The sequence below is a fragment of the Corvus cornix genome, chromosome 1A (genome assembly GCF_000738735.6).
Source record: "Corvus cornix cornix isolate S_Up_H32 chromosome 1A, ASM73873v5, whole genome shotgun sequence".
Taxonomy (NCBI): Eukaryota; Metazoa; Chordata; class Aves; order Passeriformes; family Corvidae; genus Corvus; species Corvus cornix.
This window is the reverse complement of record NC_047057.1, coordinates 45881154-45903010: the sequence shown is the minus strand read 5'-3', so window position 1 is coordinate 45903010 and position 21857 is coordinate 45881154. Positions and strand designations below refer to the sequence as shown.

General features: G+C 38.2%; 2 protein-coding genes across 14 annotated transcripts in view; one reads left to right on the top strand and one right to left on the bottom strand.

Moving 5' to 3' along the window:
* The window catches only part of APAF1 (apoptotic peptidase activating factor 1), a 51356-nt gene extending 38994 nt beyond the window's left edge, over positions 1-12362 (bottom strand). For 6 of the 12 annotated variants that reach the window (XR_005604549.1, XR_005604550.1, XR_002047932.3 and 3 more), the window contains exons 1-9: positions 10990-12238; positions 10518-10707; positions 9028-9225; positions 7840-8020; positions 4773-4885; positions 4123-4254; positions 3486-3724; positions 2770-2937; positions 1849-1980 (exon numbers count right to left, since the gene is read on the bottom strand). Coding sequence is in view for 7 of the 12 variants with exons in the window: in XM_019292479.3 (XP_019148024.3) it covers positions 1849-1980; positions 2770-2937; positions 3486-3724; positions 4123-4254; positions 4773-4885; positions 7840-8020; positions 9028-9225; positions 10518-10707; positions 10990-11127 (1491 nt within the window). In the remaining 5 variants the exon portion in view is untranslated. Of the gene's footprint in view, positions 1-1848; positions 1981-2769; positions 2938-3485; positions 3725-4122; positions 4255-4772; positions 4886-7839; positions 8021-9027; positions 9226-10517; positions 10708-10989; positions 12244-12266 lie in introns of those variants that run through there. The other 6 variants (XM_010410783.4, XM_010410784.4, XM_039571473.1 and 3 more) reach the window with 5 other exon arrangements.
* A 220-nt stretch (positions 12363-12582) lies between these two features.
* On the top strand, positions 12583-21409 carry LOC104696426 (IKBKB interacting protein). Of its 2 annotated transcripts, none has more exons than XM_039571474.1 (4): positions 12583-12715; positions 14027-14246; positions 14951-15068; positions 15961-18238. In XM_039571474.1, the coding sequence occupies exons 2-4, from the start codon at positions 14053-14055 to the stop codon at positions 16786-16788; spliced, it is 1140 nt and encodes a 379-aa protein (XP_039427408.1). In that variant the 5' UTR covers positions 12583-12715; positions 14027-14052; the 3' UTR covers positions 16789-18238. The 2 variants fall into 2 exon arrangements, with proteins under 2 accessions (XP_039427408.1, XP_039427410.1); XM_039571476.1 differs by lacking the exon at positions 15961-18238 and adding an exon at positions 19046-21409 and having other exon boundaries at positions 12589-12715.
* The last annotated feature ends 448 nt before the right edge of the window (positions 21410-21857 follow it).

Here is a 21857-nt window from a genome sequence, read left to right as displayed (position 1 = left end):
CTACAAGAAACACAATTTTAAGTTCAGAGTGCAAGCTTCACAACAGAATCTACTCGGGGGAAAAGAAAAACACAGGAACTACATTAGGCATTTAATACACTTTGGTACAACTGTCCCTAGCTGAAAACTTATGCAATTTCCTGTTTCCTGCATCTTAATTGTTCAGGTATAAATTCTGTGTATAGAAGGCTAAGTTTGTTATTTTAAACTTCTCCTTAATACAGCTAGTCAGAGAGGAGATGGAGATACAAAGCAGTTCTTGACTTTTGCAGCGCACAAGACCTGTTTTTTTAATTCTGAAAAAGCTTCTTCTAGCAAAGATCACTGCTAATAATGATTGTTGATCTTCCTAAGAGATGCTGAAACTCCTAAAACCATGCATAGATGATCAAGGGAGTCCTGCCATAACATCCTTTCATTCCTTCAGTGCTCTGGATTGTATCACATCAGGCCCTATGGACTTGTGAACACTCAACTGATCCAGCCAGTTCCTTACAATTTCACATTTGTGTCCCTAAATGAAAAGTCCCTGTTCCCACACTCATGGTCCTCCAAACCAGGGGGCTGGGCAGACAAGATCTGTCAGTATTATTAAAGACCCAAAAGCAGAAAAAAGCTTTTTTTTTGCTTTATCCCTGTTAGTTAGATGACCATCTTTAACAATTATTGGTCCAATGTTTTCTTTAGACCTCCTACAGAAAAACTGCTTAGCTACAACACTGCACAGGTTTAAAGCATATTCCAATTTAAAATCAGTAAATACCACAAGGATTAAAAGATTATCATGGTTAAACAAAGAAAAGGAATACAACCCAGCTTTATTAGTCTTCCAAAACATAGAAATCATGTCTAAATAATGAAACGTAAGTGATACATATAATATAAACTCTAGAAAGCATATAGCCATAATGAGCCAGGTTAAAGACCTCTGAGAAGCTAATTCTACAAAATGTAGAAAGGCTGCTAATAAAAACATTTTGACAACACACTGAAACTAAAGAAACTAAGATAATGAAATAAGTATGATCCAAAACACCTGTATTTGTAGCCAACATTAATTATGAAGGTTCCTATAAGACATAAATCCACAAAGTGTATTATATGATGAGTCAGATGAGCCATCTTGAAAGAAGCTCGATGAAAAGGTTTGAGAACATGTGAAATAAAGCAATAAAAAACCAAGATCAAATGCAATTCAGTGTGTTTGAAACTGAAATTCAAGTGAAACTACTAATTATTAATCTTTCTGCATGATTTGAATCTTATACTAGCTCAGTATCTAAAGAACAGTAGTTGGCAAAAATGACAGCATTTTTTTAAGGTGCCAAGACAATCCTGGAAACAAGAGACTTGCCCATCTAACTCTTGATAGGGTTATTTTGCTGTTGAAGTCAGATAATGAATTTTTACACACAAATCTGTATGACATAAGAGCAAAAATCTAACCAGACTTCTGAAGAGAAAAAAGTAACTATGATGAAATTCTCTGATGAAATCAATTTACTTGTATTATTATACAATAAATAAAGCTTGGGTTTTCAAAAAGGTTTAGAGAAGGCTTCTTATTAAAGCTTGTTAAAAAGGAAAAGAAAAACACAAGCTATTATGGTATAAAATAGGAAGTCTTCTCAAGAACTGGTTGAAAAGCCAAGATACAAAGGGTAGAAATAAAGTAGTTTTTGTAAGGGACAGTGATTATCAGAGGACCTCCTAAAGACTATGCTGAGTGTTTACCCAGCTGGACTGAAGTCTGGGTGAAGAGAGGCTCAGCTGGGAAAAGGCCTGGAGGGAAAAGCAGAGGTAAGAATGGGTGAAAAAAGGAAGCAAAGGACACCTGTCAGAACCCACCTGCTGCATGTTGGCACCTGCCATGTGATACGCTAGGAAGTTATACCAGTACATGCAATCCTCTTGAGACAGAACAGGTGTATTAAGCTTGTAGTATTTCTTGTACTGATTTACTATGTTTTTATGTAGCTCCTGCAATGTGAAGAAAAACACACTTTTGGCACTGAGGAATTATAAGTAGTATTATTATTACATTATAAATAGCGTTGAGGAATAATATTTCTCAATTGTAATACATTAAAAAATGAAATACAAAAGCTTACCTTCCAAAATTATACACCTAACCTAATTTATTGCTAAAGACTGCTCCAGAAACATTCTCTGGATATTGAAAGACACAAAAGCAAGCTGTTAACCTTCTTTCTCAGACTGAGATTAGCTACCAAATCTCTTTTCATCTTAAATGTGGGTAGCCAACAAAAATAGGACCCTTACATATATAGAATTAAAGCAAGTCAAAAAACTTGCCTTTTCTTCATATCTACTATTTCTGCCTTGTCCTTCAGAAGTGAAACTGAGTCCAACTTACAGGTCATCTTCATGAAAGTACTGCCTTAAACTGAAAAAAAGGGAGCAAAAAGCATTTCTCTGCATTAAAGAAGAAGTTTCCTATTGTGATAGAATCTTGATGTCTTTGGAATCAACAGTGGAACATTACATCTCCTGCTGGAAACATCTGATAGAGAAATAATGGATATAGAGTCTTCTCTTAGATTAGTCTCTTAGGTGCAAATGGAATCATCAAGAAATCCCTCCACAGTTTCAAGTTGAAAATAAATATTTTTAATTAGTCAGCCTTAAGCTAAACTTAATTTGCACCTATGCTATGAAGCTACTCAGGATAACATACAACAAAGCAACATTTTCTGAAAAATGCCCAGCTGTGAAGAGTAAAGCTGAAAGTATCAGTTGATTTGCTACCTGAAGCTGGTTGCGATTCTTCTCTGTGAGAAAGTCAAGCTGAAGATCATGTAAATAGTAATGGAACGACTTCCCATTACGATCACAGAACAACAGGGATTTGTTAACAAATTCCTGTAGTATATCTTCAACTTCTTCAGTTTCCATATCCCAAAGAATACAAAGAACCTAAGAAATATTAATGCATTAACAGAGAAGAGAATCAGAACCAAGTTGTAATATGATTTGTATGAATATTATAAAAGGATACCAAGTAACTGACAACAAAATGCACACTAATAAATACAGACACATTACAAAGAGTAATCAGCTCACTAAGTTACCAGTTCCTTCATACCAAAACACAGGAAAGATACCACAAGTTAGCCTATCTTTTGTCTATTTGTGCTGATTTATGGTGATCATAAAAGGAGACAAATTCCAAATAACAGTTTTCAAGCTTTCAATGAGCTCAACTACAATCTAATTAAAAAACAATATACAGAATGCACATGAAACTTAAACATTACAGATATGTTTACTCAGGATTATTTTAGTTCCATTACTAACAATACAAGTCATGACACGATAATGGAACAAATCTACCCAATCTAGCAATTATAATTAAGTTATATACTGCAGAAGTTATACACGACAATTATAAATTTTAAGAATTCTTTAAGGTTTTTTTTTGTATCTCACTAAAAATCACAAGATTTCTGCACTGCTGTTATTACCTTAGTAGGTACTTTAACATCTTTTGGGAGGATAGAGAGGTCTTTATAGTAGTCTTTGTAATTGTCATCCAGTTGCTCAACACTTATGGACATTGCTTCATCAAGGGCTTCGTAATCATAAGAGGAAGATTTTCTTATTCTTTTAAACTGCTTATTCTGCAGCTGCCTGAGATAGTATTCCCAGCGGTTAGGGAAGTCTCGTAGTAATGCACCTATCAAGGATATCACAAGAGGAGAACCTGAAGGAAAAGATTAAATCAATTTTAGAGGTCATCAAGGAACACAATCCAACAGCTGATGGTCAAGTGACTGAATCAGGTAGTATTCCCAATGCACTGATTAAATTCTTGAGGCATGGAGGAGAGACAAAACAAGCACTCCATGTAGACATCTGCAAACTCAACAAATTTAAGTGTAATTGTGGTGCAGAGAGAAAATATGCTGAAGAAAACTACTCAAAAATCAACATGAGACTTCTGCTTAGCTTAAAAAACCCCAAAAATATTTAACAAGCACTTGTATTTTGCTTAAAATACACAGTATCAAAGGGTTTTCCCTTCTCTATTTTTAAGTCAAAATACAGAAGAAAAATACTACCTTCAGTGGTGAATTGTACAACAAAGAGCAACTGGAATACCTTTGCATTCTCTTACAAGGGAGTTAGCTTGTTCTGGCAGTTCTGATATTTTCATATTCACAAATAGGGATAAAATCTCCAGGCCTTTCTCATGTGCTAGTCCACTTTCCACATGAACCTCGTACTTATTGCCTAGAAACAGAAACATGGAAAAAATTTCAAAACATGTGAAAAACCCTATGGAAATTCAAAGTATTTTCCAAGTAAAATCTCGAGCAAAGGTTCATGATTTTTTGCATAGTATTTTATAGGACTAAGAAGGGTATAAATTCTACCTACCAGAATCAGCTTGCATTAGAGATATATACATAGAAAAAAATAGCCTATAAGCTAATAATTACACATGCATTATGGGCAGTCACTGCTGAATAGTGTAGAGATAATCAATCTAACAGCATCAGTGCCACAGAGGTTAATTTATTCTGTTGAGAATCACTGCACTCTTCAATGTAAACATGTAATTTCCATGATAACATACAACACTTACTTCACAAAGAGCATAAAGTCTTACAGAGCAGAGTTCTAAAACCTGGCCACTTGTGCACAAATTGATAGACAGATTCTATCAGATTTTTTTGAAAGTTCACATGAACAAGCTGCAGACAAAGACACATAAAATCTGTGGTGCAGGAGAGGAAACTGTTCCTTACCAGCCACAGCATCCGTTACACTCCTGTCCCTGCTCGTGATGAGAACCTGACATTGATTATCGAATGCTTTTAACACCCAGGAATCCCAAATGTCGTCCAGGACCAAAAGAGATCTAGGGCATGAAGAAATATTTCAGATCAACTTTTAGTGCCAAAATAGAGTATTGCATTTTAATAATAAAAGAACGTTTTCAGAATTTACAAAGTATCACTGCATAATTTTTTTATATTAGTATGTAGAGTATCTTAATAGTATGTCCAGAGAAGAGTAACGAAGCTGGTAAAGGGTCTAGAAAATGTCCTAAGAGGAGCGGCTGAGGGAGCTGGGGTTGTTTAGACTGGAGAACAGGAGGCTCAGGGGTGACCTTAACAATCTTTATGACCTGAAAGGAAGTTGTAGCCAGGTGGGAGTCAAGTGTCTTTGCCATGTCTCAGGTGGAAGGATGAGAGGAAACGTCCTTAAGTTGCAGCAGGTGCGGTTCATATTAGATATCAGAAAAAATAATTTTCCTAAAAGAGTGGTTAAGCACTGGAATAAGTTGCCCAGGGAAGTGGTGGAGTCACTGTCTCTTGGAAGCATTCAAGAAGTGTCTGGATGTGGCACTTTGGGGATATGGTTTAGGGGTGATTATGGTGGTGTGCTGGGTTGATGGTTGGACTTGATGATCTTGAACGTCTCTTCCTACCTTGGTGATTCCGTGATTAAATACTGCACAAGAAGCTGAATGCAGTTATCTCAAAAACATTTTTACCATTTATTATTTCGTAGCTACAACTGAAGTGTAAACAACAATGTTTTGAGAAATATTTCCATTAGTAGACGCCAGGCAAAACAGAAATATTTACTGGTTTTAAGTCACTAGGTGTCATAAATGAAGAAAAGGGTTGTACAAGACTAGGTAACTCTGACACAGGCTAGTGATAAGCTTTGTGGGAAAGCATTTAAGCTTTCCTTTTGACTCAGGAGTTTTAGTTTTGTTCTTGTATCTTTGGAAAGCTATATGAGACTAATCCTCTTGTGAAGCAATTGTCTTGAATGGCAAGGCTCTTCATACATAAACGACGTTTCAATGACTACATATTCCAGTCCTATGGCCAGCCAGGTTTTCAGGTTCCCACATGCAATCTCACTAGAATAATGTACAGTAGACTTCCCTACACCTGCCTATATATGACAGAGAAGTCACTGAAAACTGTTTTTACAAGACTGGTTTTAAGGAAGCAAGAAGTCAAAAAGACTAGCAGCAAGTAGATGTACGAAAAGAAATACCAGTTATTTGCATTCAGTGAGTTTAATCATTGACATCTAATCCTACAAATGGTCTCCATTTACTACCTTTTTTTTTTTAAGGGATGGAATTTTCCGCTCCACTAGGTACTGGTTAAATTGTCCAATTCCCACCAAAGCATGACAAAACTTCCGCATTTCTGTTCGGCTAAGTGGTACTTACACCATCAAAGCCCGTAAATAAGGATTTCATCCTCCTTAAAGGAGTGCATACACATCATACCCCATTCTCAAAGACACATTTAACTCTTGGATACCCCTATCTCATTTTTATACAACTCCTCCTTTTGATAAATCAGAGGGTTCACAAGAATACTATCACAGCCATAAAGGACCCGTTTTGTGTCACTTCCACACTTGAAAATATGCTGGGTGGCATGAATGACAGCCTGATTTTGTTTTTAATTAATCTGAGCACTTCAAATTCATTAGGCACCCATGATTTTTCTCCTCAAATCACACCAACAAATCTTAAATCCTAATTAGGATTATTAAAAAAACCTTAAAACAAAAACCAAAACAAACAAAAAACCACCCCAAACCAACAAGCAATACCCTGTGATAACTATCACAGGAGACTCAATTCTGTAATTTCTTATTTTTAAGTATATCATAGTTCCAATTTTTCATTTGACTAATACTTTAATCCCAAGAAACATACTAGCTTCACAATCTGAATCCTTTGTCTAATACTTCATTCCCAAGAGATGTGCCTGAATCCAGATACAGCTAAAGTGACTTCTTGTCGCCAAAGAGAATTCCAGAGTAGAGCCAGCTCCTTCCCAAGCTGCACAACCAGTGAAGCTTTGTTTCCAATACACTTGCACCCTCTATGAACCTTACTCCCCAGCACATTCCCCTCTACTTCCTCCCATGGCCACTTCTGTATTGAAGAGTTTTAATTTGTTTTGCTTGTTAATAAACAAGAAATAGCAACGGAAATGTCTCAATGGAGACAACCACTTCACACCCTTCACGGAAAAGTGCACTTGCAGCTGATAAACAGATAGATTTATTTTGGAGGACCTGGAAATATTTTTCACATCTTTTCTTCACAAGAAAGATTTTTTCTTTTCCCCCTGTACAAAAATGCCACTATTCTATTCTATGTTATCTACAAAGATCACAAGGCTAGAGTATTATTCCCAAGGTAACTCACTGACAAGCAGGCTTATTTAATTTAGTACAGATTTTCCCAGAGAGTAATGAAATCCTCAACAAATAATAAAACCTATTTCTCAAAGGTCCAAAAAGCTGTGCAGTGACTGAGATGTTGCTTAATTAAATCAAGTCACTTTCCCTGAAGTTTGAACAGTTTCCCTGGTTTCTTGACAATAACTGGTCACATCATGAAAATCTGTTTTCATTTTGGTACCTCTAGATCACACACTTTTTAAAGACACCAGCTGTTCTGTAAAGGAAGAATTTTCTGCAGTGATACGCACCCTTTTTTCTGCTGTATGATCCTCACACATCAGTAAACCAGTCTACACACACAATGAGAACACGGGAAGTTAAAGCAATCCTTATTTCCAATTGTTTGTTCCCATCTTTCACTATTTCACTATTTGCTTTTTCAAGCAGATATGACTCCTGTACAGCTGCTTAACATACTTTGTTAGCAGAAGCCTTACTAGCCTAAGTTAGGATGTTGGTTAAAAAAAAAACACACGTCACAGACACATGTAAGCACAACACACACACCTCACATAATTAGACCAAAGTTACTCTGCAGAGTTTTATCAGTTAAAGAATAGTGTTTGATTTTACTGACATCACCTGGGGTATTTGCGTAGCATCAGCAAACGAAGACGATCTTTAGCCTCCTCAATGTTAAGTGGCCTTTGTGGAAGAGTGGAGTCATGTTCCAATCTACTACAGAGATTCTGAAGTTTTATGAGGAGCCCTGCTTTGTCCTGTTTCCCAACAGAGATCCAGTGAACTCCTCCTGGAAAGTAATCTAACAAGAAAAGCAATATTAATCATGCTATACATTTTAAATAATTTTAAATATTTACTAGCAACTTACAGTAGTAAGTCAGCATTACTTAAAATACAAACCTGTAAAGTATATTGCAAGCCATCCTTGCAATTAACACCAAAGGGTGGTTCTACAAGACCACTCCAGTTCATTTTTAAAGGAACAGACTCTATAGGGCAAGTACCCATAGAAACTTCACACCATCGCTGATGCTGTTGTCCCTCCTTTCCACATGTCTTCCTGCCTGTCCCTCCACAGCCCCTTTTGCATCCATCTTTCTGCTAGCCTGACCTAGCATTTGCATTTTTAACCCTGTAGTACTGCAGGAGTTGGGAGTTCGGGGTGTAAAAATAATCCTGAAACAGTGATCAAAAGCCATCTAGAAGAGTCAGCTGTAGCAGAGGATGCTACAGTACCTATCCCTACATTTTTTTTTTTTTAAATGCCAAGTACTACTTTCTCCTCCTAGTGTCCTATGCAAGGAAAAGTAAATAAAATAGAAAAAATGCCATTGAACAGTTCTGTCTAGGATCTGCTTTAAGCTAAGGCAACACTACCATCCACAAATGCCTGTCTCTATTAAAATATAGGTAAAAGTCAGAGCAAGACTTTTTCAAATTCACATAGCAAGGAGAGGAGTCTGAGGACTTTACAAGCAATGCCCAAAAGGAGTATAACTAGATATATTATTTTGCACTAACAGAAATAGCAATTTCAAGTTAATTAAGGATGCATCTACTCTCATAAACCAAAGCAGATTCTAAGGTGAAAAGCTATTCAAAACCTTTTTCTACAAACTAATAAAATACTTAGTAATCCTAGAGCACTAAATGGTTGTGACAGTTGTATGTTGCAAGCAAATATTTCAGAATCACCTAAGAAATTTAGAAACCTAAATCACTTTCAAGATGACATATAATATTGCACCATACATGCCTACACCTGTAGTGATTTTTATAAAAATACAGATGTTTTTCTGGCAGTACCTTCCAAGAGCTGAGGATCCCTTAAAGCTTCTGCTGTTAAGACAGTCTTCCCACAGCCTGCCATTCCATAAACTGTGACCCAGCCTGGCTCACTTCCCAAGCAGTACAGTTTCTTCTTAATAGCATCTACCAGTTTTGGCCGAGTGACAAACACAACTGGTCTCTGTGGTACGCCTCCTTCGCAGAGAATGGTCTTCACTAAAGTTAAGAACAAGAAACATCAAAATAAAACAGGAGTTCTAAATGTGATGCCTCTTCAAACTCAACACCACACAAATCTTCACCCAAAATAACTAGTGGGCTCCCTCCCCTTCTCATGTCCCATAAAAATGCCCTAAAAACTGCTGGACTCAAAAACCAAATACTGAAAAAAACCTGCTTTTTAGAAACAAATTAATTAGCAGGCAACTAGCCCCCTACCTAAAACAGTGTTCAAATTAATAACTGCATGAGGAAAGCTTGTTACATTAATCCCTAGAAGTAAAAAGAGAATTAACAGCTCCAGTGGAAACTGTAGCAAACACAGGAGCTCAACATTACTATACCCAGCAATCAAGTCACTTTCTCAGCCAGAAGTCACCACGCCGTGGATGCAGCAGAAAAGAAAGGATGCTGTGTAAGGCCTTTCCTTGGCACTTCACAGCACAGCACTGGGGTCCAAGCATGACTTCCACTGATTTAAGCTGAGATAGCACTACTTGAAATAGAAGAGGTAAAGCATAACAGGAAAGGAAATGTGTACTTCATCTGCCCACTTTGTGGCCATGTGGAGCGACATAACTGATGAACTTTGATTATCTAAGACAGCCTTAAACTCCACATGCCTTTGACACTTACTAAATGTAGAGTGCCAGTAAATACGGCAGTCAGTCATATGCAGTTAGAAGGTTCTGCCCATTAGAAACTACAAATTTATTTCATGTCAGTTAAAGATGATACCGATGACAATGCAGGTAAAATTATGGAACTTATGTAGGGTCATTAAAAGATCTGGTGGAAAGAATTAAGTAACCTAATAATTAGATCAATTCTTGGAATGTAGGTTGAAAGATTAAAGATTACTCTTCAAGGTAAGTATCAGAATTTTGGAGGCTACAAGTTTTTCTGATAGATTCAACTTCTTTAGTGCATACAAATGAGAGTCCTTCTTTCACTTACAACAAAACTTATACCAATAAGAGAAAACCGTAAGAGCTTCAGGTCGCCTGCCTTTTAAAACAAACATTACTTAATATGAACACTTACAAGATGACCTATAAAAGTTGTAACTGTTGTAACTCTCCTGCCACATTACTTATTACATGAAATACACACATAGTTATTACACAATGAAAACAAGCCAATGCACCAACTGCTCCTTTTTCATTGGAACAGGTATGACACATTATTATATATATATTTTATATATATACATATATTTTTATTCTAAGGAATAAAAAACACAACTTGTCTTCACGCTCAAGCACAGGGATTGCTGTAGTTACACTGACCATGGGAAGTCATTCCATCCATTGAACTCTTTCTGTTACCAGACGAGATGGCAGGGATGCCGTCCTGAAGAAGCGCAGCAAGATCTCTGTACCCTTCATGAAGCAGTGCATTATAAAAGGATCTATATGAATTATTATCTTTTGTAAGAATAATGTTTATTAGCATAGCTGCTCGCTCCTTCCGTGTATTCTAGAAAAAAAAATTAGAAGAGGTATTATACAAAACTAAGAGACCTTAGAAATCATTTCATCTATCACTCTGTAAATTATATACTATTTAGAGCTACAGAAATAGCCTTTAACTTACCAAGCTCTTAACTCAACCTTAGGAAGTACAATAAAAACTGTGTGCTAGGCATACACTTTAGAATTTGAAAAATCCAGAAATTAGCCAGAAATTAGTATTTTTAAAAAGGATGGTAAAATATATGAGTAGACTAGGAAGATAAATAGCAGTGAGAGATTATTCTACCTGCTGCCTCACTCTTTCCTCCTCCTGTAATGTTAGTACTTCGTCAGAAATCATACGATCCATAATATAAGAAGTCTTGATGTCATTTTCCAATGCTTGACGATTCATAAGCAAATAGTTTCTACTCCTGACATCCATATTTCTTCAGTGTGAAAAAGAGGAGGGGGGGGAGAAATCAAGTAAGAATGGGAACATAACTTACAAGCACAAGGAGAGAAGTTTTAAAACAGCTTATGAATTTTGGTGTTAAAAGAGTAGCAAAGCATCTGGTAATTCTGAAAATACAAATTCTTTTCCCCATTCCTATTAATTTATGTTTATGAGCACTTTCAGAACTACAAAACCAAAGACTAAAAGCTTCTCATATACTAGCAACTTGCTAAATGTCTCTATGAAAAGGTCTTCTCCCCACCCACTACATCCCTCAGTTTTTTTTAAGTCCTTGGATCATGTGATTGGGACAACGGGATGAGAAAGAGGACTGGGTCTCATTGCAGGGGATAAACACATTGTTGTCTCCAAGTTCAAGACTCCACACAAGGACGCTTGGATCTTGACATATGATGGAAGAGGGAGCACCCAACACTGCCACTGACTGTGCGATACCTTCCTTTGCCAGCATCTGACACGACTCTAAACTTGCATTCTTCCTCCATGTCATAAAAAAAAAAAAAAGTCTGAAGAAAACAGAAGGTGAAGCTGACTACAGCATAAAGGTTTTCCAGAACTAATCAGCTGCTCCGCGAGTCCCAATCGATCAAAACGCTCTCTCCGATCACAATCCTGCCAGGAAAGCTCCATAAACAAGTCCAAAATCCTCCACAGAGCAACTAGGCAGGTACCTGCAGAAGCGTTCACCTTTTCTGGCACTCTCTCCTTCAGGAGCGGGGTAGATGTAGAACGGCTGCTTTTGGGTAAGTCCGGGATGGAGCGCCTCTTCTGCCGTACTGACAGAATTTCCTAATTTCACTGAAAATTACGCACTTAGGAAAGCCTTCCACCCTACCTTTATCTCACCGCACACGGAGGAAAGGGGACGCGAGAGCTTCCCGGTAGAAAAACTAATAATAATAATGCCACACGTGAGTCAAACACAAAAGAAATCGCTCCACAAACACCCAAAACAAAGGGTTAACTCACACCGTGCCGCTGTTGCTAGCCGCGAACGGAACAGAAACCGAGGCGCTCAGACCGCCCGCGGCCGCCCCCTGCCCCGCCCAGGCGGACCCCTCGCGGTCAGCTCCGGTCCGTCCCTGCGTGTCCGCCACGCCGCTCACCTGGCGGGCGGTGCGGAGCCCCGGCACCGCCGGCCCCGAGCCCCCGCCGAGCCCCGAGGCGCAGCCGCTGCCCCGCGGCTCCTGGGAAGGCGGCGCCGCCAGCGCTTCCTCCTTCCGGGCGTGGGGGGGAAGGGAGGGGAAGGGCCGGCCCGGCCCGCTCGCTGCCCGCCCGCCCGCCCGCTCGCCCGCCCGCTCGCCGCCGAACAAAGCCCCGCGCTCCCTCCCGCGCCGGCGCGGAGCCGCCGAGCCCCGGCTGTGCGTGCCGGGATCGCTCGCTCGCTCGCTCGCCTGCCCGCGGCGGCGGGCGGGCCCCGGACGTGGCGCGCCGGGCGGCGATGCGCCAGCCGCAGCCAGGGGAGGGGCCCCGGGGCCTGTAAACGTGGTGCCTGCGGGGCAGGGCGGCCGGCCCGCCTCCGCCCGCCGCAGCTGAGGCCGGAGGAGCGCGGCGGGTACGGGCAGCGGCGGCGGGGGGGCGAGAGAGAGGGGCCGCCAGGGCTGCTCTGGGTGGTCGGGCTTGCCGGGAGCCTCGGGGACGGAGGGGGGCAGTGGGTCACTTTGGGTGCCGCGGATCCAGCGCGGCCGGGGGTCCGGGAGGGTCTCTGGGGAGCTGCGGCTCATCCCTCTGTATCGCACCGGGCTGCGCGCTGAAGCCGTCCTTTTAAAGCAGAACTTTGCTTTTCTCTGTTAAACTCTTTTCCTAACAACTATTCAGATCTCTATTTTTTTTGCCTCCACTTTAACTTTGGTTGGTTGGGTTTTTTTTTTTTTTGGGAAATTAAAAACTTGTTTTTCTCCATATTTCAAGCTCAGAGCATGTTTCCTAGTACTGTGACTCAAACAGCTCTAAGGTACCTGCATGACAGATTAGATTTTAAACAATGCTTTTTACCCCTGTAAGTGACTTTGTAAGAATCTCCAAATATTTATATTTTGATATGTGACTAAGCGGTAATGCTGCAAAGCGATCTAACAAAACAGCACAACAGTTTGGTCTCAAATTATGCTAAAGCAACTTTGCCAAGGATCAAATCTATTTTGAGCTGTATGGTGGAAGCTTTTAGGCTTAAAACCTACACTCTGTACTTCACTTGGTTGGTTAAAATATGAGCTAGAGATTCATATTGCCTCAATCTATTCTGACCTTAATTTTATCAAGAAGTTACAGTTTTTCTTTTTTCTAGAGGCATGATTTCACGAATCTTCTGAATTTTTCTATCATGACTTATTAACTGATGTTTGTGTTTTACAGATGACATGAAATCATTATAACAGAACTATTTCTAAATTAAAGCTTGATTTGCTATTATATTTTTTAAATTGATAAATTAACTTTCCCCTTTTAGTGTGGTGTAGGTAATATTTTTTAAATCTACAGGTAAAACACAAGGTCGTCAGTGACATTGCTGATGAACTTGTGACAGTCATCAGCTACAAACAGAAATATGCTTTTAATCCTTGTGATTTTACATATTTAAAATAGCTTATGCCACAGCAGATGAAATATTTCTGGAAAGGTGAAATTAGCTTAAGCTTGAAAAGCCAGTTCAGTTGGAGAAAACACGAAAGCAGTGCTCTGTAATACAGAAAGCTAGTGAAAGTATTATGATACTTTACAAAAGTTCACATAACTAGGAAGCATAGTAAACACCAAAAGAAACATTTTTGGGGATGTATTTGTGTACTTAAAGAGCAAAAGTTTGTGTTTGAGGATGTTTAAAAGTAAGAAGTAAAAACTAGTCCTTTCTGGTTTTTTTTTCTAGCTCTCTCATTTGCTTCAGGCCACAATATGTCTGAAGTTAAGCCAAGGAAAAAAGGTATTTCTTCATCCAAGACCAACGAAGGTTCACAAAAAGCCGAGAAGCACAGTAATTATGGGAAGCTGGCAAGTCCCAGGACCAGCAATAATCGGAATTCTTTTTGGATGGACTCAAGAACAAGTTTGAGTATCATTTCTCTTGCTGTTTGCCTGGTGGTGACCTGGTAGGTAATTCTCTAAAGAGGGTTTTAGTATTTTCTTTTGTATTCTGTGGGCTGTTTGATATACATGTCACCAGAGTGCTTGGGCTAAATGCTTATAAACTTGTTAAAGCCATAAGGATCAAGGAAAGAGTAGCAGTATTCACCAGCATGGAAACATTGGTGTGCAGTTACTATTACATTACTATAGAAGCTCCATCTGTTACATCGTGTTGAAGGTGCCTTGCTCATGAATTCTAAATAACTCCTTTGGAGACTACATCTACCTGAAGAGCAGCTTAGTCTGACTGTAAGTGCTCATTTGGCAGGCAGTAAATAATTCGACAGAAGAAGTGGAGTTCTCTGAAAATAATTTGCTCAGCAGTGTGATAAACTGTTCATCAGGTGGAGTCTTTAAGTAAAGGTCAAATATCTTTGTTAAAGATGTTTTAAAATATCTTAGCAGTATCAGTGCCTTAGTTACCTTAGCATGCAGTCTAACAGCGAAGACATCTACGGATGCTTCCTTGTTCCACCTCTTTTGGAACGTAACTCCAGTATCAAGACAGATCAACTTCATTAATTTTTTTTTCTGTCATGTATTGATCTAGCAAATTTTGTGAACACGAATTCCACCAGTAACTATTTGCTGTGAATCAGGTCCTGGAATACTTAATATATGCTAATTAAGTACTTATGTTTTTTGTTTATTTACTTGAAATTTGCAGGTTTCTATTTCAGCAGTCAGGCCAATTTGCTGATCTGGAAAGAAAGTACAATTTCTTGCAGCAAGAAGCTGGAAAAATCCTGGATGTGGGAAATAAAGTAAACCTAATTTCTGAAAAGGTAATTATTAACATCTTAATTGGATAATCTTTGGTGAACATTTGTCATTGTTTTACTTCATTGTTATTTTGTTAGTTTAACTGACTGATTTAAAATAAGTTTTCATAATGTGTTTTACTTGCCTGTGAATAGGCCTTTAGAGACTGTTTCATGTGACAAAGCATGTCAATCCATGCCATTGTTCCAGTATGTGAATACAGTGGTTGTATATCAGTATTATTTTTCAGGAACGAAACTATTTTTAAGAACTTACATATATGCACATATTTCATTCTACCAGTCCTCTTTTGTGTGTGATTCTAACATACATTGATTTGAAGAAAATTTACAGGCATTTTGATGTAGCAGATCTGTTCTAATAATATGAAGACATAATGAAGTGATAGATAAGAAAATACAGTAGTAGTGAAACATGTATTACCATGTGTGACACTATCAAGTAGAAAAGCTGTGCTGGCTGCCGAATTATCCCTGATACCTCACAGATAATGATGGTAGCACAACATGGCTCATGCCAGTGATTTTGTTTCAGCACTGATCTCAGAATAATGTCATTTATACATGATGTAATTTGTTTATTTATATACTGCACTTCAGATTGCAAAATGTTGCATGGGATTTACTGTATTTTGGACACCAAAAAAACCAAACATGGAAAATTGCATATATTCTATAGAAATTCAACAACAGACATACCTTTTTTCCATGACTTTTTCATGCTAGGTTAACCAACAATATTTTAAAGATGAAACATGGAAACGCATCATGGAGGAGCTTTGTAACAAGTACAGTGGCTTTTAAGGGACTTTATTCTCTCTTAATAAATGGAAATGGTTTTCTGTTCTTACTTTTGTTAAGTAGACACAGACATTGTTTTGTGTTGTAAATGCAGCTTGAGCCTTCTGAAAGTATCCTGCGGGAAGCTGCCTCATCCGTCTCTGTGATGACTGAGTTTGGGCAGGAAATATCTTCTCTTCATAACATCATAAATGATATTCAGAACAATGAACAGACTCTCTCTCTAAAGATGCAGAGCATTAATGACAAGTTCCAAAATGTTACAAATTTCTGGAGAAGAAGCCTGGATGAAATGAACACAAATGCTAGTGGTTTAAAATCCGAAGCAAAGTTCATACACACAGAAGTTACTTCTAAAATTAATGAAGTTGACCAAAGAATTAAAGCCCTTTCAGAAAGAGTAAGAGACTTGGAAGACAGTACAGCCAGAAATATCAGAACACTAAAACTACAAGAAGATGATGAATTCTCTAGAGTTGAACAAAAGTTGAACTTGGATGCAAAGTCAGTTGAAAAGCTAGAAGAAGAACAGAATAGTCTGGTAGCCAAGGACACAGACCTGAATCAGAAACTTGCAAACTATGAACCTAAAATTGAGGAGTGCAAGACCCATTTGCCAACAATTGAAAATGCTATTCACTCTATTCTTAGATTGTCAAGTGAATTGCTTGGTATGGAGAAAAAGATACAGGAGTTGAAGACACAGCTGTACGCTGTGGAAAATGACATGCTGAAAACTGTTTCTGATACAGTGGCGATGCAGAAGGTTCTTGAAGGCCTACAGTCCAATGGCAGCATGTTCAAAGTGTGGTCTGAAATAGCTGTTCTAGAAACAGTGCCTGACGTAACAGTATCTTCAAAAGCAGAAGAAGGAACTTTAGAAAGCTTTAACTTAGAAAATGACCACAATGGGGATCAGTGAATTTGGACTTAGGTTTTTCATTGATGAAAAAGCACTTGTTTGTAAATAATGTGATTTCAATGTATGTCAAGGATAGCTGAGGTATTGTCATTGATCTAAAGAGACATTGGAACAGCCTGAAAGGCTGAGGAAGAGGCTGGAGAGCAAGACAGTAACTTTGTTAAAGGAAAGGAGTATTTTCTTAAATTAAGGATCATTTTCAGCTTATTTATTAAAATATCTTTTTTATTAAAAATTAATTTGAAGCAAAGAATTTAGATTTAAGGAGGGAAAAGGTCATATTTTTAGTTTATATTTAGTTTTCCCTACTTAGTTTCTTTTGTTGTTACTGTTTGTATTATGTTCCATGGACTTGTAACAGTGAACAATTAATCACTTATTTCTCAGTAGAGATAGCTGTAGCTTGCTTTTAATGTATTGTACACCATATTGGTTTTGTGCTGCAGGAAAGCACTGAACACATTTTTAACAGCTGAAGCTTAGATACAACACCCTTACAGAAAATACTAGTGAAGTACCCCCTAATGAGAACCTTGTCTTGTTCTGGCACGTACAAGCAGCTGGTATTTACATAGCAGCTGTGTTACCATTTATTTGTTTGACCCCAAGGACCTGGCATCCTTAGACCTCATTTCCAGCCTTTTCCAGCCTCCTAAAATCACTGGCATTGGTTTGTTCTGCCATTGAAGTCATTGAACTACACGTAGACTGAAGTTCTTATTAACAGATACTCCTGTTAGATTCTTCTTCCATCATTTAATTTACATGTTTGGCTTGGTCTGTCACTGTATTAGTGCAAGGGCTGTTTTGTTGGTTTTTTGAGGTTTTTTTGGGGGGTGTGTTTTGGTGCTTTAGAAACAAAGTTTAACCTTTTCTTCTGTAGGATGTTCTTTGTTAGGCATTACACGATATGTCTGGTATTGCTCTGCATTTCAAAGGAAAAAAAAATTAACAGTGTTGCTGACATTGTTTCCCAAAGTTTGCTGAACCAAGAGCTGCAAAAGTAATTAATGAAATCAGTGGAGTTACGTGCTTGGGGCCAGGGAATACCCAGTTTATCCACAGACCTACTTACACATGATGTAGTACTACCAAATAGGCCTGATAGTCATTTATTGAAATTTGGACCTCAGGGACAACATAAATCGTCTGCAGACTTACTGTCTTGATAATTTTGTATTTCTCAGGAAAGGAGATTGCTTAGTAGAAACAGTATGAACCCACAACATTTATGACTTAATCAGACCTAACTTGAATTATTCTGGGTTTGTACATTCATTTCTCTAGAACTCCACTGCAATCTTCACTAAACGGGTAACACTGCCCATTCAAGAGACTATGAAACCAGTGTTTCTCAATGTTCTAAAGCTGTGTTGGTTTCATATAATTATTGCTTATGTATAAATTTCTGTTTACAGTCATATTCAAAATAAAAATATATTGTAGTGAATTTCCCTATCCTGGTACATAATCTAATTCAAAATAAACTGCTCCTTCAGAAAGGGTACAGAGTAAAGACATCAATATTCCATGTGCTATTAGGAAAAGCTATTATATAAAGCAATGTTTTTTAAATACTTTTCACAAGTGTGTTCCAATTCTAGTGTTTCTACTTCGTATCTTTTTGGGGCAGCGTGGCTACATTGCCAGTGGTATGAAGAATTAAAAATATTTGTTTCTGTGATATTTTTACTATTAGTGTCCAGAAAAGAATTAGTATGAAACTAATTCTAGCCTCTTAGAATGTGTTTCAGTTTGCCTGTTCAGTGTTTTTTTTCTCTCCAAGTTCTACCCTGACTTATTGGGGATTGAACAGGATTGTATCACTCAGGTAATTTCCTTTTTTCCTCTCAAATTTGAAAATCAAGAACCAATCATAAGAAAATAAAAGAGTGAACTAGGAAATCAAGACAAAAATCCAGCAGTAGCATGAGTTTTCCTTCACTAAAATAGCTTCTATGGACACTTAAAAATTCCTATATATGGAAGAAGATTCCATTTGATGACTTGTGTTTCCAGAGGTCACCTTGGAAAGTCATGGAGCACCTTCTTGTAATTTTTTGTTGTAAGAGAAGAAGCACTAACATTTGTTACGTATACTGACCAGAAAAAAAAAAAATTGGTTGTGTTGTAACAGAAGTTTAGAGACAGGGTTTGCACTCAAATTGAACATCAGAATAGTAAGATATTTCATTAAAGTATAGCTTGAATTTTGACGTTGAGTTGTTAAGCTAGAAATATTTTTGTATCCCTCTAGTGTGAAAAGACTTGGAACTTAATGAAACAGCTGGAAGATCTTCACATAATTTCTCACATTAAATATCTCCAGGAAGATATTTATACAATGAAAACATGGTCTAGCAGCATAATTAAAAAACAAGAAGAACTGGAGAAGAATTTAACCAGCCTTTTTCATGCAGTTTCAAGCGCTGAACAGAATGTGGCTTCTGTAGCAAAAAACGTAACATTGACAATTGTGACAGTAAAAACTGACATAAGGCGCATTTCAGGCCTGGTCTCCGAAATGACTGCACTGACAGATTCTTTGCAAACACTAGAAGATAAAGTAGAAAAAGGTGAAAAGGCAACAGTAAAAAATATAGGTGACCTCCTTACCAGTAGCATCGACCGAAGTACCAAAATACAAAGCCTGGCCTCCAGTAATGCAAGAAAAATCGAACAAATTAAGACAGCACTGTCTGAGTTAAGGAGTGATTTTAACAAGCATTCCGATAGACTTTTGAATCTTGAAGGTGACAGAGCAAAAGTTCTGAAGACAGTTACATTTGCAAATGATTTAAAACCTAAGATGTACAAAGTTAAAAAGGAGTTTGCCATCTTGGAGCCCTTAATAAATGACCTAACACTGAGAATAGGAAGATTAGTGGAGGAAGTGTTACGGCGGGAGAAGGAAATTGCTTTACTCAATGAGAAATTGGCCAATCTAACAAGAGTTCAAACCGAGATCAAGGATGCAAAGGATGAAATAACCAAGATTTCAGACATGAATTGATCACTGAAAGGCTGCTGCCTAAAGAACAGTGTTTGAGGACTGTTAACTCCATCATGTGTAGTACTGAGAAGACAGACAATATTTAAAGGCTTCCTTTAGAAGCACACCTGAACCTGAAATTTTTCCTATTCCTTTGAGCAGGACAGGAAAGTCATACTTATTTCAAGGGAGAAATAATAATGTGAACAAAAAACATATCTCTCTGCATGTATTTGTCTTTCTGAAGAATGACAGATGCTATATTTAATAAATTGCTTGTTTTGTACAATAAAGCAGTGTTAAAGCATAAAATTATGTTCTAAGCTTTAGAGTTTGCTTTCATGAAGAAAGCAGGACCCAAGAATGACAGCTCTCCAGTTTTGCTTTCCTGCTCCAAAAGAAGGAATAGAATTGTGGCTTTCAGCTAAACAAGAGGTAGTCGAACAGCAGTAGCACTTTGTCTCAATATATTCACTCTATGATTTTTGTAAACTGGGTTATTTTTTAAATAGTATTTAACAGGGTAAATGCAGCAAAGCAAGAAATGTTCAGAACTATTGCTGATGCCGTGCAAAAGTTTGTCACATTTAGATGGAATAATTTGTGTAAGGCTTTGTGTGAGGCTTTGTAACTGTAAATCAAAATTACTGTGCAGCACTGTTCTGTCTTTAAAATACAGATCTATAGGGACAATGCTCTGAAAGACCTATTGATGCTGCTGATGGCTTTATCCCAGTGTCACGGTGTCTGCTCAAGAATCCTAAGTTTTATTCATTCATTATTTCTTAAGTCTGTAAAATACTATAGTGAGCAGCAAAATTAGCAAAGAGAAGCCACTTGCGTCCCAAAAGGCTACTGCTCTGAACTACTGGGACTATTTTGGTGCTGAAGAACAACAGAGCTGAGACATTTGAAAATGCAGCTGGCAGTAACAAGATAGTGGGAATGGTTTTAGCAGAGGAAGGTGGGGGAGGGAAGTGCACTAAATAGGAATAAAAATTACTATAAAGATCAATTAGAAGCGATACAGCAACTCAGAAAATGCCTGTAAATGAAATTATATCAAGAAGTGTAAGTATACAGTAAGGCCTGTGTTAAGTTCTCAGTTGGCCATACCTGAACATCTTGAAACTACTAGACTCTTGATTGTATGGAAGATACAAGCATTCTTCTCCCCCACTATTCTCATCCTCATACACATTCCATGTCTTTTTGGGCTGCTTCACGTTGCTGGTCTTCTGTACCTTCTTTGCTTCTTTGCCCACAGTCAACCTCAAATACTTTGTTTAAAGCTTTTCTCTTTTTGGTATAGGTCCATTCCTACCTCCCCCTTTCTTTTACCTCTTTCCAGTCCGCCTGACAAATGGCAAGAATAAACCTGTCAAAAGACAAGTTTTCCTAGAAAACATCCGCAGATACTGTACCAACCCCTGTCCCTTTGTTCTTCCACACAGTTCTTAAGTGAGCCCCTGAAAATAACCAAATGGCATTTGAAGGAGGCAGCAGAATTAAAGAACAGCCATGCTAAAGCATGCATTGCATATCCTATCTGAAACAACGTATGTACACATGCACATACACCTTAGGAGTTGGAGGGTTATACAATAAATATTTTGTGGATTAAAGGCATCCCAGGCTACAGTAATTTTATTTACTTTGCTTTCAATTTTATGAATGCATCGTTTGTGGTCAGTAGCCAGTAAGAATCTGCAGAGGCAGAACTGGAGAACTGGTAGAGCAACATCTACACAAGTGATGTGGAAAATACATTCCAGCTGCACAGTTAATCTGAGTAGCCTTGACACAGCACAGGTCTGTCTGCATGAAAAGAGTACACTCACTCCTTGGAACATTAACCAGAAAACAAGCCAGGATAAACAACTGTGGATTTCACTTTCAACCTCCAAATTCTAGAACACATCTCCCAGTGAAAAGCTGAGTGTACAGTCTTGTGCATGGTCTCCAAGGTAAGTTAAGCGTGCAAAAAGTGTTACAGGACCATTCATTTCCCTTTGCCTTTAGAGGTATGCAGACCTCCCACCCTTCCTTCCCAGGAAGTGCAGGTCTAAAGCATTAT